Genomic DNA, 16,689 nt, shown 5'->3' on the forward strand with positions numbered 1-16,689 from the left:
TCTCCACTGTGAAATATTGTCCTCAGGCAATGAAACTCCTTGAGGTTGAGCATAAGAGGGAGAACTGTCACATTAGTTGATATTACTGCAGGAAATTAAAATATACATATAAAACATAACTTACCCAGTTGCAGTTGGACTAAAGTTGATAGGATGATGACAAGTAAAGGACTGAACACCAACGAGTAATAAACAGCTACATGATGAAAATAGTGAAAGAAGAATATTTCAAATGTAATCCACATGCCCAACTGAAGATATTTCTTCAATGGATGATGGAGGTGAGACTCCATGGAAAAGGTAAGACTCCTGGATCTGATGTGACAACAACTGGAACAGAGTTTGAAAGTAATTATCTGAATTAAAAGCCAAATAGAACTGGTAAGACTGGAAGGAGAAAAGCCACAAAACAGAGGAATGTTTCCAGGGAAAGAAATGGTGGAAACAGAAATCATGGAAAAAAGCTGTGCAAGCAATTTCACAATAAAGAGCATGTATGAGACATAGGAGTCTATATGGATCAAAACAGGAATAAAAATGAGAGATGGAAGTAAGTAAAACTGGCAAAAGGATGAATTTTATTCAGAGCAGCAAACGTTTTGGGGATGAAAGATCTATCCTGATAAAGGAGAATACAGGTGGAATGATACAGAGTGCATGAAACATCAGTGGTAAATATATTAGACAACTAATGTCTATAGTTTAAAAGAAGTAGGAAATAAGATGTAAGAGACAATTGAAATAAAGAACAGGATAAAACCAAAATCATATGATTGGACAGTTAAGCAAGAAAATCTATATTATGTGAAACAGTGAAATGAGAAGGCAAAAATCATGACTCAAAGACCAATTGCTGAAGACTTTCCATTTGTACTGATAGACTGCCATTAAAAAATGGTAAACAGAAAAAAGAAGCAATCTGCCAAGACAGCCTGGATCTCCTTACTAAGGACCTGATAAATGTAGGACAACAAGACAGGAATAGGAATGATGTGAGAACAATAGATTCTTAAGAGGCAGTTTGAAGCCAAAGTAGATGAGGAAGCTATGGTTGTGTCACCCAGTAAAGAGCAACCAAAAAGATCTGACATGAAGTGACATGAATGATCAAAATCACCTGGAATACAAGTAAGATGAGAGGATAAACATAATGGTACTATTTGGTCTAATCCTGGCTGAGTGCACCTACAGCTAGGGCATTTGGATGAGTGAAGACCAAAATAGAAATAACTTGGTACTGAGAAAAGTGGTAAATGCATTCAGCAGAGGAGTACCACAGTGGGAGCATAGCCACTGCAAAATCTGATGATTGAAAGCTCCCTCCATAGGATAAAATTTCTCAGGCTTGGAAAGGCAACCCATAATGAGGTAGAAAGCACATGGAATATGACCTGCAAGGATCTTAGGAAATCTTACCAGTAGCTTTTGTGACTGTAGCAGGATTTTCTATGGTCAAAACATTGATCACAAATTCATACTAAGTGGTATGCCTGCAGACTTACAACATTAGAATCTGGGTTTTGATACCTGTGGGGAGAAGAGCACAGATAACCCATTGTGTAGCTTTGTGGTTAATTACAAACAGTAACTCTTGCTATGATTTCTTATAATTGTGTAACAAGAAATAAATAAAAATGGTAGAATAAAACTCTTGAAAAGAAAATTAAATGCCAAAGAAGCATGTTTGTAAAGGGTAGCCATATGTGAAAAAACACACATCTGAATAATGCTATGCCAACTGAGAAAGTGAGGACTGAACAGGCAAAGCAGAACTAATTAGCTGTGCCAATATAGCTGGCATAATACTATTGGTGGAGAGTAGTGTCACATGCACATGTTCAGAAGTGGTGTGAAACTGATGGGGTATAAAGTCTGGTACACTGATCATGAAACTACTTTTTGAAATACTTAGAGGGGAGAAGATAATTCAAATAGCTTTGTAAGAGAGGGTAAGACTGACTGTATCAGAAACAAGCCTTTTTAAAGTAAGAAATTTTAATATTACATTTTACATTTTAAGGATATGGTTATTAGGAGCTATTTTTTAGCTATACTAGTCACTTCACTTGTGTTATGTCAATTACAGAATTATCAGGGATAAACAAAAAGTGTGAAACATGTTTAAACAATTAAGGTAAAAAATACATGAAATATTATTATGTTTCAATTTATTCTATATTTAATTCATAAGTTATTCCACTGTTATGTTCTCATTTTGAGGAAGGATATAAAAATATTCTAAATATGATTGTGCCATGATAAATAGTTTTAACACACAACTACACCTACTATATAAATACTACAAATGAATCTTGACAAAAGAACTTATCATTAAGCACTTATACACTTGAACAAACCTTACCTGTAGAGGAAAAGCTTGATATTCTCTACTAAGAACAACACTTGGAGGAAATTTCTTTAAAATATCAGGACAAAATTCCATTGTGATTATTCTAAGAGAACATCCGATCTGTGGTGCAGCTAGGCCAACTGCCTTGTGCTTTTTCATTACTTTTTTCATTTTGCTTATGACCTAGAGTACACATTTAAAGATAATGTACATTAAATGCAGTTATACCAAATAAAACTTTTAAAGAACACCAACAAAAGCTAATTAACCAAATATATATATATTACAGATAATTTACCTATAAAACTACAGAGTAGAGTAGGCCCAGCATGGCCAGGTGGTTAAAGCACTAAACTCATAATCCAAGGATGGTGGGTTTGAATCCTCGTCACACCAAACACGCTCAACCTTTCAGCTGTGGGGTGTTATAATGTTATGGTCAATCCCATTATTCATTGGTAAAAGACAACCCCAAGAGTTGGCGGTGGTTGGTGATGACTAGCTGCCTTCCCTCTAGTCTTACACTGCAAAATTAGGGCCAACTAGCACAGATAGCCCTCGTGTAGCTTTGCATGAAATTCAAAAAAACAAACAAACAAACAAAGTAGAGTTAATGATTTCTGATCTTTTGAGTAAGGAGGTTTTCTGGTCAAATAAAAAACTAATATAATCAAATCAACTCTTTTGAACTAGTGTCTTAACAATTAATAACTATATTTTGATTATTTTAATAGTTGGGAAAATCAAAAACAGTACTAATCAGAACTGCTAATTTATTTACTTTAATCAGAATACTGATGAATGAATTAGTTTACATAACATTAATCAATGTAATTATTACTCATAAATAACAGATTACAACAACTATTTGGTTAAACTGCCCAAGTATACTTAACTATTTCCTACAAAAAGAGATTTCACTTAATTCCTTTGTGAATGAAAGGTGAGTCAAAACATTAAATAAACTGAATGCAATGGGACATTTTATTTTAATTTATGTTTATGTACAGAATGAAAGTTAAAAGCATAAAAAATATGACCACAGAATTAAGAAAAAAGTTTATTTATTAAATGAATATTTATATTATAAATGATAAAAATATGACATGATGGAATGCCACTCAAAAGTTGAAAAAAAACGTTGGTTGAATGGCATTTATTGGCACAAAGCAACTGAACTACTTGTACCAAAAAACTGGTACGAAAAATGACATAAAAGTAAAATCTTTGTAAAACATAAAAATTAATCAAGATAAAACTACAGAAATTTACAAAAAGCAAATAAAACATAAATAGAATTGAAAAAGCCAATGGCCCTTGAAACTTTAATAACATAAGTAAAGTGGACAGTGCCACCATCGTTAACAACACTGTCCAGTGTCTGGGGTAAAGTCATGGAAAAAAAATTCTAAAATAGTGCCATTGTTCAGAGTCATAAAAAGGGCATGATAGTAAAACATGGGCTATTGTGAATTGAGTGTTACAACAGCCATACATCAGTACATCAGCAACAGATAAAAGAAAATGATAAGTTAAAGACTGTAACTAACATGTAGCCTTGCCAGGATAAATTCCTCCTTCCAATCCTTCTGAAAACAAGATGACCAAAGAACAATAAAAGGTTTAATCTGAAAAAGCTAGTTATCATGTTGCTTACTCCAAGTTGACTGCTAACTGGCATGGAGACAAACTTTGAATATAGGGCCATAGCTCATATATGAAACAGGCATGGTAGTGATAGCAACAAAGCAGTTGGAATTAGCTGCAGTGACATCAAGCTCACCAATAAATACCAATGTGGTCTGGTAAACAAAAAATTGTATGAAACAGAAGAAAAAGAAAAACAAACAATCAGTTTTAAATATCAACAAGAATAGAGTGAGAGCCAACATGAAGTAATTCCAGGGCCAGTTGAGAGCTAAGAGAGTTGGTATAAATAATGCAACTGATATACTTTATAGCTTCTACATGATTTAGGGCAAGAGAAATGGCATACAACTCAGCAGTGAACACAAACTGTAGAGAGGATCCTGTGTGCAACCACCAAATCACAACAAACCATGACAGAGCCCACAGTATCAGCTGATGTCAAACCATCTATATAATCTGTATAAATAAGAATGGAAAGATGGTTTTAAAAATGTTTGCAAATAGAAGATGGTACTTCCAATCAGGAGTATTTGTCTTCTTCAGGTGTGGATGGTAAGCCATGATAGGATGGGTTGATCAATGGATACAGCAATGTCATCCAAGGATAGACTCAATTCAGCCAGCTGTGCCTGGCCACAAAGGCAAAAAGAAGAATGGCAGACCATTTATTCTCAAAAAGCATAGCCCACTGAGGAAGGAAGACACAACCCCAGGTGAGATGCTGTGATAAGGATCAAAGTTTTGAAGTAAGTTGCAAGTGGCAGAGGTGAAGAGGGGATTCACAAGACTAGATTTTGGATTGAAGAAGTGTGGAAAGCCCCCATGCACAGCCAAAGACCCAGATGGTGAATGGGATCCAACATCTCCAAGGCTGAGCTTGGACTGAATGAGGACATGATAGACCTTTAGCACAGAACATCAATCCACTCCCCATGAAGTGGAAGAGAGGGCATGGGAGGTCATTAATGTCATGAAATATGAAAAAAATTAAACCAGAAAGGAGATAAGAAGGAATAAACCACCTGGATCAAACATCAAACTCAAGTGGTTTGGTTAACTTGAGAAAGATCACAGGAAGAGGATGGTTGCAAAGGGAGAAGCAAGTGAAAACAAGTACCCTGGAGGGAAGTCAAAATAACGATGGAAATTGCAGACAGGACAGAGGAATTCATCTATATCAGGTGGAGGAAAGAAATGAAGAATTGAACATAGGCAGATAGGAGGAAGAAGACTTAAACATAACAACTCACAGAGAATGTAAAGAGGAAGGCATGATCTAGATAAAGGATAAGGAGCAGTACAAAGACATGGTAAACTAGAAAGTAAAATTATCCAACCTACAATGACTACAGGCAGGGAAGAGGAAAAAATATGCCAAAGATAGTTGAAATATGGAACACACAGACAATGTGAGGGCAAGAAAGACCATGATAATGTCCAAGACCAAGAGTAATAACCACCACTGTGGCTGACAGAGTCAGAAGGAACATATCAACATGCAAAGGAGAGTGGAAACAAGGACCATGTGGAAATTGGGAGAATGGAAGGTATGGGATAATACTACCTGACAACCAAAAATAAAAAGACTGAAGAACCCCTCTCAAAGAGTAACGTGAAACACTCAGGGATACAGATAACCCTTGTGTTAGAAGCTTGAAAACCCAAAGTCAATGCCCAGGAGCAACAAATATAGATTGATGAGTAAAGAAGGGCCAATGTAACAGGCTAATAATTGTGAAGATACTCCATGAGAAAAAACAGATAATCTAGCCAAGGGCCTCACAAAAACTAGGTGGAATGATGGAGGACAGATGGTGTGGAATAGAGTGTCATTGACTGGGTTGATGAAGCAGGTCAGGATGGAAGAAGAAATATCACAAACAGTTGGAGAAAATGAGAAAACCAATGTTCAGTGGACTTGGAAGGAGCAATCAGAATGACTGTTCATGAATGAAGCTGGCCACTCAAAGTAGTATATGGATGGGAGGGTAAACATAAAGGAACAGATGAGACCAATCATGGCCAAAGACACTGACAGCCAAGGCTGGAGGATGGAAAACCTTGGGCCAAAACCAAGGTAATGGGGATTGAAGGCAGTAGCAAAGGCATAAATAAGAGATATAACCAGATGCAGACAGAGTTAAGGAAAATGGCAGGATACAGGGACAGGGCCCAGAGTAAGTGAGATCAAGATGAAAAAAAAAAGATCAACCTGATTTTATATTGTTTTATTGCTTGATAGTTGTATTGTCAGTGTAAATAATTCACATAAGCAGTACAACACTCATACATGTACTCATGTGTAATCTCCATATTCATCAACACCACCACACAATTTACTAATTTTGTATAATATGATATATATATATCCAACCTAAAACAAGATAAAAATGCTGCACCAACTGAAAGGATCCAGGATACAGGTTAAACTGTGGGATATAGAATGTACTCTAGATTTTCAAGGTGATTGCTGAAGTAGGACCCACACTGAAGTGGAGATAAATTGTCTATCAGTCTTAACCTCCTCCATAAATCAGTCTCATATAAAGAAATAAATTAAAGGAATAAAATACGTAAATTAAAATTAAAATAATAGAAATAGATAGTAGAAATAGAAGAGCGAAATGTGGGTGCTCAAGCCAGCAATGTCCCATATCTACACCACCTTCCACTGCCTGCATTATGGTAGAAAGACATTAAACAGGTAACCTAGTAAATGGAAGTCAGAATGCTAACTTCAGGAGGTAAGTTTATTTAACTTATTTACTACCATTTGTAGTACCTTATTTTTACTTTTATTTTTTTCATTATTTTTTTCTTCTTCTTCCTTACTTTGGAGAGCAGTCACCTTCCCACAAGTGTCTGAAGGTAGTGAAGAGTGATATAGATGTGGGATGGTGCAAGCTTGAGCATCACATTTCACTCTCCTATATCTAATTTATATTTCTATTATTTTAATTGTAATTTATTTATTTTATTCACTTATCTTATTTCTTTATGTGAGACTGGTGAAAGGAGGCTAAGACTGATAGACAGTGTATACCCATCACAATGCAAGTCCTACTTCCACAGTCACTTCCAAAACCTATGGTACATTCTATATCCCACATTATAGCCTGTACCCTAGATCCTTTTAATTGGTTTAGCATTTTTTATCTTTGTTTCAGCCTGTTTTTGGCTATAGCAAACTAACATTAGTCAGAGGTTTAGAATTGCTGTTTTTAATGCAGTTCATCCTTTTAATTTTATTTTATTTTAATTAACTCTTTAGTGTTAATATTCTCTTTATGTAAATATATATATCAACATATCATATAACAATGCTGCAGATAGCAAGAATATCTGTTTAAAATATACATATTTTATATTTTACATATATCATATATCAAATGTACTATTGCCGATAAACAACAATAAGAACTAATGTGCCTACTGGCTGTACACTGTGAAAATGGCTATTTTTCCACACAGATGCTTACATCATGCTTAAAAAGAAAGCAAACTACAACTAGGAGTGTAATGATATGTTGAACAATCAATAGGTTGCAATAACTAAGGTCCAGTTAGCAATACATTAATGGTAAATTTTAGAATTGATAAAAACTGGCAATAGTATCCTCAATTATTTACGTTTTCAACAGTTTGCAAACTTGTGTATTTCCTCCATTTTGTTTATTTTACTTAAGTTGTTTCTTGGTAATTTCCTTTGGTTTTAGTCTGGTTTTACAGTTTCTACTCACCTATAAGCCTAAAAGTATGAGGTATACAAAAATTTTGCTTCATACATATATATACACACACACACACACACACACACACACACACACACACACACACACACATATAAAGTGAATGAATAAAATGAGAATTTCATGCTAAGGATAACTTATACTTATTTCCATTTCAAAGTTTTTATATTTTATTTGCACAATCTCTAGAATCCTCCTAAAAGAAAATCAGTATATATATTTGATACATTATATACTTTATTTTTAGGTTTCTCTATACAAACAACACATACTTCAGCCTTCTATTTCTGATTAAGGTCTAGCAGATGGGGCTATTACTGGTCTTGCAAATTTTTAAGAGACCAATAAACTTAAAAACATTTCAAATGATACTGAGATAAACACTGAAACTAAAGTGATGACCATACTTAACAAATATTATTTGGTGCAAAATGAATGGCCTAAGTTCAAAGGCATATTGAAAGGCACATATCAAAACAAAAACTAAACATTTACATCAAAGAGTAATTGAAGTACATGATGATCAATTTCTTACCATGTCAAAAAGTTAAACATTTCTATAAATGTTAACTCAAGACAACATTCAGGTGCTTTATGATGGTTGAAAAGATAATGTTTAATGGGAATTGTAAGAAATTTTCATTGTATGATCCCAGTCCTGAAATTAAAATGTGGGATGGTACTGAGAACAGAAAAAGGTTGAGCTACCTTACAAAGAAATTAAGAATAGAAAAAAGTTGAGGCTTTCACTATCATACAAGAAAATTAAGAATTAAAAATGGACTGTGTAAACTGTGTATATGCATCCCTACAGCACTTTCTTAAAGTAAGTACACAATAAGAAAATCATTATGCTTTTAACCCATAAATAAATTCAATCCTACATAAACCAGCATATCGAAGGTTGCCCACAATACTGAGTTACTGATCAATTTAGCAGATACTAACAGATTCAAATTTTGTCAGTGCAGTATTAATTATGGCAAAAATTACCTGGAACATTGAGTCTGTGCAATGACTCATACATAGTAACTATAGGAATCTAAGCTACCAATCTACCAGCCAATAAACCCAGCTCTATTCATCATGGCATCATGAAATACTTACATGTACAATTCAAATTAAGTATGTTCTACAGCTCAAATAACTGAAAATTTAGATTAATTTTTCATTTGTCCACCAAAGCACATGTCAACATACACCCAAGCAGACAGGCTAATAACTAACACAGAAGCACATTTGCCATCAAAGATTCCTCCAAGTTCCAGAAGCCAAATATCACCACACTGTATCATTAATATTTTTATGATAGGAGCAATATACATATTTAGTGAAAAACTAAAACATCAACCTGCCAAATATGTATACATATGTTTGTTACACTATTTAACATATTTGTAACCAAAACATTAAATACCTGTCTCTTTTTTCATCAAAGTCCACACAGATTGGTTCAGTTAACTTTAGAACACAACTGAAAGGACAAGTTATTTTTTCTATACTCTGTTATCACAATACAATCTGTAATAATTTTACTTTAGAAACTGCCACTATATGCTTTTTGTTGCTAAGCTCATAATAATGCAGTCTATTTATATCTATATACTTTACTACATATTGAAAGCAAATTTATAGCCAGATGAAAGTATAGAACATTCCACATACCATGAGTTTGTTAGAGGCAATAATACACAATTAAATCAACAAGAAAACTTGGAGAGTTCTATTAACAGGATGCAATAATACAAATTCACAACAGTTGAACTACACAATGTACTGTTCATAAACAGTTATGTAAACAAACTTGTAATAAACTATTCCTTCTAAAAATAATTAAATTTAACAATCACACTATATTTAAACTATTAAGATTATAACACTCACATGAAACTTAAAACAGAAAGTAATATATTTAAGATCCTCTGATTTCTGGTTCAACCAAAACTTGAGGTTTGTAAATGACATACAATTTTAGCTTCTCAATGTATTTAATAATTTTATGTGACAACTGCAAGTGGCAATTTGATAAAGTGAGCTGCCTAAAAATGGAGTAAGGACCAGATTGTTAAGTTTGAGTTGTTTCAATGTAATAGAATCATAAGAAGTTTCCACTTTCATCTTACTAGGTAGTAGACAAAACATTATGTCCTAAAACAACCGTAGTTTTCTACCAAATATGAGCAAATTAGGGGGAAAAAAAAGTCATTTTCTGCTCTACTGCATGATATATTATCCTTAACAAATAGCAGGTGTTACTTCCAATCTGCAATGATTCATTTGATTGTCTATATTATCTACTATACTGAACAGTCAAAACTGGGTGTTATAGCTGAGTGAACTTGTTAACTCCTTCTGCAGGACCCAATATCCAAATGTGGAAAGTAACTAGTTGTTAGAAGTAATTCCTTGATCCATATAGACTTCTCCAGGTGCACTAAATCATACAATCCATTATAGAGAACTAAACATCAGTAACAGAATGTATTAATGTATTGGCACACAGATAATCTTCCACCAACTTTGTGAAGTACATGAAACCAATCATCAGCACACAGACTAACTTGTTCAGTTTTCATGCTACACCAACTACATCCTAAGCCATTCTTTGCAAAGTACACAAAAATATTTTTAATACAGAATCTCTGTTCACTTATACTCCAATGTATAAGTGAATTCCAACACCACAGTGGACAAACCTTCTCCTCAGTCTGAAGAAGTCCAAAAGACAACACTCCAAACTCAGAATGCTAGGATCCTGTATGCCATGCTTGAGCTGTGGATATAGTTTCAGATTATGAACCCACATCATCACTACCCAACTGTGTGGGCAAAGTAAATTCCACTTGCCCCAGAAATTATGAGGAGGATGTGGAACAAACTGTGCTCAACCAAGGACACCAGATGGGACCACTCTACATCTGGAATTAAGAGAGGACAATGGACTCTCTTCCAAGAATAATGCAACTGAATCAGTATTAATCAAAATGAAGGGTCACACTCAACCTAACTGGACAGTCAAGCACCAAATGTGATATAGTATTACAAGTAGGACCCTATGCAGGCTGTGGCTCTCATAACAACATATGGGAAGAAACATTTGAGGTCCTGGTTAGGAGGGCCCCAACTTTGTTCTCTTCACTAAGAATGAAGGAGATTCATACAAACACTCTGGAGAAATAACATTGGTTCACTATCCTAGTGACTGAAAATTGGCTGTGGCAAATACTCCCTAGCTCAAGTAGTAGAATTTGAAGGGAATGCTTATTGGTTCTAAGAAACTGTTGTCTGAAAACAGTGCAAAAGGTGAACCAAGTTTTCTAAATTTTGAAAAGCAAACTGATCCTGATTTATTCAACTCATTAATTGACAGGATCTTTTAACACTTTCCACCATGAGTGGCTGTCCAGCATAGGACAGTAATACCATCCAGTCTGCCTCTATGTTATTATATGGAACACCACATTTCTACAGAGCCTGCTGCAACCTAGATAAAGCATCCTGGATTAACGACTGCTGTTGTGGATTTGGTTTAATAAAAGCACACTTGTCTGGGCAACATTCCCCACAGAGTGAGATCCTGTGAAAAACAATAAGATAGCCTGGAAAGTAACAAGATAACATGAGTAATGAAAATACCCCTCTTTAAAATCTAGCAGATATGGTTAAAATAACTGCAAGGAGTAGTTGAAAACATTTAGAGGAAGATAATGCCAGATCATACAAATAATGTGAGGTAAAAGTATCGTGAAAGGTCTGCATACCAGCCCACACAAAGACTTTCAGCAGACAATTTAACTGGACTGCTAATAACATGAAAATATGATGAATCTGATGAGAACATGACTTGCACAAGTTTCCCCACTTCAAAATGGGGGCCCAGAGTAAGTGATATGAATCAATTTTGATACCCACTTTGTCAAGATAATAGTTGGAATGATGATAAATATCTCAACACTATAGTCAGAGTTGGAAAAATCTTATAAAATTATGACCTATTCAGATTGATCAAAGACTCAGTCCCAAAAACCCACATTTTCAGGAAGGGTCTATTCTCTGAGAGTCTAAATATGCATATATAGTATGCTAAAATAATTATTCCAACAGATGTGGCAGATAAGTAATAGTTTTCCCTTTATGTAACTGAACAGTATTTGCCCTCAAATCTTACCTAATCAAGGAGAGAAGAGATTAAAAAAAGTAACCAGGAAAACATCAAAAACATCATACACTTGATTTATGAACTGAAGAAAGGAAGCCAGAAGTGGCTGATCCAAACTGTCCTCATGAGAAACTGACAGAATAAAGAATGGCACTGCAAAAAATAAATCCAAATTTTTTACCATGATGTCCAAGATCATCCACAAGCGCAGACTCAGAGCACCCCCCTCTCAAAGGAATGCCAATGGATCAAATATACATCTTCATCTCACTACAAATAAGGTCACAGACAACCTCAAATGAGAGCAACTTTCTCTCCCTCAACTGTTGAGCAATTCTAAATATCATAGGTGGAATAGAGGAGACCTGATTTGCCTCTATGGTAAAAACAACAATCTGGGAATTCATGGTGTATATCAGCTTGCCAAATGAATTTTTTTACAGAAAAACAAACAGATAACATAAAAAAAGCTCAAAGTCTCTCCATAGGTCATAGTACAGAGAAATCTGTTAGTAAATGTTTTGTACAAAAAAAACTGATATCATTATCTGAATGAGGTGCTGGTATAAAGTTCCAGGATAGAGGTGCATTGAAACAGGAGTAGACCACCACATGACAGATACTGCAAAGGGAAATTAAATGGAGAATAGATGACTGGAACAAGTAGGTAAAATCAGACCAATGCTTACATGAGCAAAAGAAAAGCAGCCCTAGCAACTGTATAATAGCCACAATGTGTGTGTGGATTTTTTTTCTCCACTAAAGAATATCTAGATTTTACAATTAAATAAGTATTTTATTACTGTATGAAAAAACCACACCCCAGGAAATATGTTGAAATACTTAGAGACTTAGCCAAACAACTATGGTAGGCAACCATTTTCATGCTAATCTTTCCAAAGCACATGTTAAAGTTATGCTATTTTTTTCTATTTTGTGAAATAGTGCCAGTGATTATGTTTCATTCATTTTATAGTGTGGTTTTCTTTTATTTGTGTTTTTAAATTTGTGTAACTATTGTGACAGAGCAGTGGTTCTTAACTTTGTTGAGGTACTGAACCCCAGAAGTTTTGTAATTGCATTCCACTGAACCCTTCGTAATTGGAAAAATAAAATATGATTTTTTCAAATTCAAAACATAAGTACATATTTTATTAGTGCACAAAATGAACCATGCATCAGTTGCACACAATATCACTGTTTTCAAAGAACAAAACATGAATTTCACACAAAAACAAAAAAATAACTCAATGAATGTCTACTGCAAATCAATGTGACTTTTGCTGTTGATTTTCAGAGACAAGTTCAGAAATGCGTGGCTTCACCTTTGCAAGTGCCACTCTTATGTCAATTTCAACAACGTCTGCTCCTTTTCTTCATTTTTATGTCTACCATCCTCGAAAAGGACTGCTCGCAAAGATATGTGGTAACAAACGGGATGAGTATCTCAAGGGCTTTCTTAGCAATAAGAGGGTACGCTACGATTTGGTGACACCAAAACATTGAGAGCGTTGTTGTCCTGAAATGTTGCTGTTGAACCTGGTTCTGCTGAAGTTCAATGATTTTGTCAAGGTATTCATCATTGACATCTGCTGTCGCAACACTAAACGTAAACGGCTGTTTCACCCATGCTGGATATGACTCTCTGGTGGGGAAATATCTGTTGAGAGACTTTGCGAGCTCATCTAAGTGCATGGCAATTGCTTGCTTCAGTTCCCAGGGTACAGAAATGTTTCCGATTTCAGACACATCTTCCATCTTACTTACACAGTCATCCAGCAGGGGAAAGTTTGCGAAGTTATCATTCTCTGTTCATCGTTTCCATAATGGTAGCTTTTTTGAAAAGCCTTCAGGTTTTCTTCCACTCTGATGATGTTGACTACACTGCCCTGCATCTGTTGATTGAGATGATTGAGAGCATTGAAGATATCAACCATGTATGCTAAAATGAGAATGAACTCAGATTTTTCGAAGCAATCTGCATAACAATGTTGGTGCTCTAAAAAACAGGGCTAATTCCACATGCATGGCAAAAACACGATTCAGTACCTTTTCCTGAGATAACCACTGAACATTAGAATGGTACAGAAGTACCTCGAATTCAGAGCCCATTTCATTACACAGCTCTTTGAAGATGCGGTGCTTCAGGGCACTATTTTGCACAAAGTTCACACATTCCACTATAATATTTAATACTTCTGCCAGTTTTGAAGGCAAGGTATCTGTTGCCAACACATGCCTGTGCAAAACACAGTGCATTACAATGATGTGTGGTGCATCGACTTTCACCAGTGCACCAAAACCAAAATTTCATCCCAGCATGACTGGAACTCCATCCGAACAAACTGCAGAAACCATATCCCACGAAAGATCGTTGTCTCCGAAGAAGTCATCCACAAGTTTCTTCATGTCAGCTGCCTTAGTTGTTGTTGTAAGAGCCTTACAAAATAAAAAAAATCTTCTTTTATCTCGTCGTTCTTCACATAGTGCACAAATACAACAAGCTGGTTTAGATTGGAAACATCGGTGGTCTCGTCAAGTTGAAGGCTGAATTTTGCTGGACTTGAAATCAGATCTGCAATTACTTGAGCCAAGATGCCATCGGTTATGTCATATATTCTGCTACTGATGGTGTCTTTTGAAAGAGGAATTTGGGATAACTTATTTTCAGCAGCTTTTTCCAGCATGATATTCGCCATCTTCAATGCAGCTGGTTTTACGAGTGCTTCACCAATGGTGTGTGGTTTGCCCTGCTTTACGATCAAGTACACAACTTTGTACGATGCTGTGAGGATTGGTTTGTCGATGGGTACAAAGCCAAGAACAGGCAAAGTAGCCTTTTCATCGAACCTGGCTCTCGTTACCTTGAATTCAGCAAGCGTTGTGTTCTTGTATTTCCCATCTCTATGCAGCTTTAGGGAGTGTTTTCTTAGTTTTGCCGGTGCTAGACTAGAGTTGCTCATCTTGGCATTGCAAATCATGCATTGAGGACACTGACTCACATCATGTTCAGTTATACACGTGAATCCATATTGTAAGTATTCATCCGACCACTTTCTGTTTTTGCTCAACATAGTTAATATGAAGGGATTGAAAGAATAGGGAAAAAATGATGCACGATTACTACAGTCACAAGTCGACTGCTAAGTTCCTTGCAGCATAAATATTAAGGCCAAGTAATGTGACGTGATCAGCAGCAGCCAATGAGGGCCAAGTGGAGCATGACGTCAAGAATCATACGAGTGGGGTGAACAGAATGGAGACACGCACACGGTGTGTGTGTCTTGACCTCTGCCAAACCCCTGGGACTATCTCACCAAACCCCTGTGGTTCGATTAAACCCAGGTTGAGAATCGCTGTGATAGAGAATTGGTTTAAGTTAGAGAGCCATTGAATGAAGTGTGCAACATCTTCATGGATGTTTTCTGTGGTGCATATAGTGTATGCTAAATTTAGTATATGATGGATTACATGAATAGAAAACCATTTTATGTAACTTCTTCCATAAGTTTTTCTAAGAATGTTAATGGTGAAGCCTTGGAGATTTATTAAATTTTATCATTTGAAAAAATTATTGTGTAGTTAATTTCACTTTCACTGTAAATTACATGTCCATGTAAACTATTTTTGAGCTGAAGAAATTTTATTCATATAAGACCATGTATTACAGTTTAAAAAGCCTAAGGAATGTTATTCTATACAGTGTGATAGATAAATGGCTAAGTTACCTGGATAGTAGCTTTCCCACAACAACTCTACATAAGTGAAAGTAAATAAATGTGGCTTGTTCTAACATGTCAATTAAGTGCTCTTCTTTTATTATGACTGATTTGGGGTTTCATAAAATTATTTATGTCCTAAGCTATATGCCTAAAGTTTCTGAAACATAAAGTTTCAGAATCCTGTTGAAGTATTTACCAAAATGTGGTGTGGTGCAAGAGTATTCAAAGGATTGGCTGTTTACTGAAGACTTCATATTTGGCAGGTGGAGATCAATGAACCTGAAAACTACAGAAAAAGTTATAAAATTACAATTTGGTACCACTTTCAAAAATATGTTAGTGTGGAGTTTTCCTCTGAATGTACTTCTTTGTTTTATTTGTCTTTCTTGTTATAAAATGGTGTATACACCATGATCTTAGAATGGCAGTCTCTTATAACATTTAGAACTCATGATTAAAAACTAAAAGCTGTAGTTAAGCTGAAGTGAGAATACCTTCTGAAAGTGTGGGGAAATAGTATAAAAGGCCTAGTTTATACTTAAAATCTTAAAATTTTTCAAATTATAATTTCTTAATTTCAAAATGAAATAACAAATTTCAATCTTCTGCACTCTGAATTCACCAGTTTAGATCTTATAACTTCAACAATACAGCTTCTATAGTTCTTTATTATCAAGAAATATAAACTACACATAATCACATCAAGAAAAAAACAAACAAAAAACAAAAGCTTAACTTTTCAACACCTTGATTTGCTGGGATATCAACAGATTTGTTAAATCCATAAAAAAAGGCCCTTCCCATCATTTCATGCATTTCAATCCAATTATATGGTCATATTACTTGTTTGACACATTTTTGTAACCAATAAAAGTAACATATTGTAATGTACACAGATCCTAAATTTGTTTAGCCTTGGAGGTCAAAGAAGTAAAATTATTGCTCCGCACAGTAATGGAACTTCTTTCAACTACTTATGGTTTATTTAGAAAGCCATATACATTATAGTAGTTCTAGGACATTATTCTAGTAGCTAATAATTTTGTGTATTGGAAAACA

At 35.0% G+C, this 16,689-nt stretch overlaps 1 protein-coding gene across 17 annotated transcripts in view; it reads right to left on the minus strand.

Annotated features, from left to right (window-relative positions):
• LOC143256972 (peptide deformylase, mitochondrial-like) overlaps nucleotides 1-16,689 on the minus strand; it is a 59,383-nt gene that overhangs the window by 22,224 nt on the left and 20,470 nt on the right. For all 17 annotated transcript variants that reach the window (XM_076514932.1, XM_076514933.1, XM_076514937.1 and 14 more), the window contains one exon: nucleotides 2,363-2,533. In XM_076514932.1, the coding sequence (XP_076371047.1) occupies nucleotides 2,363-2,533 (171 nt within the window). The remainder of the gene's footprint in view (nucleotides 1-2,362; nucleotides 2,534-16,689) is intronic.

This window comes from Tachypleus tridentatus, chromosome 7 (genome assembly GCF_004210375.1).
Source record: "Tachypleus tridentatus isolate NWPU-2018 chromosome 7, ASM421037v1, whole genome shotgun sequence".
NCBI lineage: Eukaryota > Metazoa > Arthropoda > Merostomata > Xiphosura > Limulidae > Tachypleus > Tachypleus tridentatus.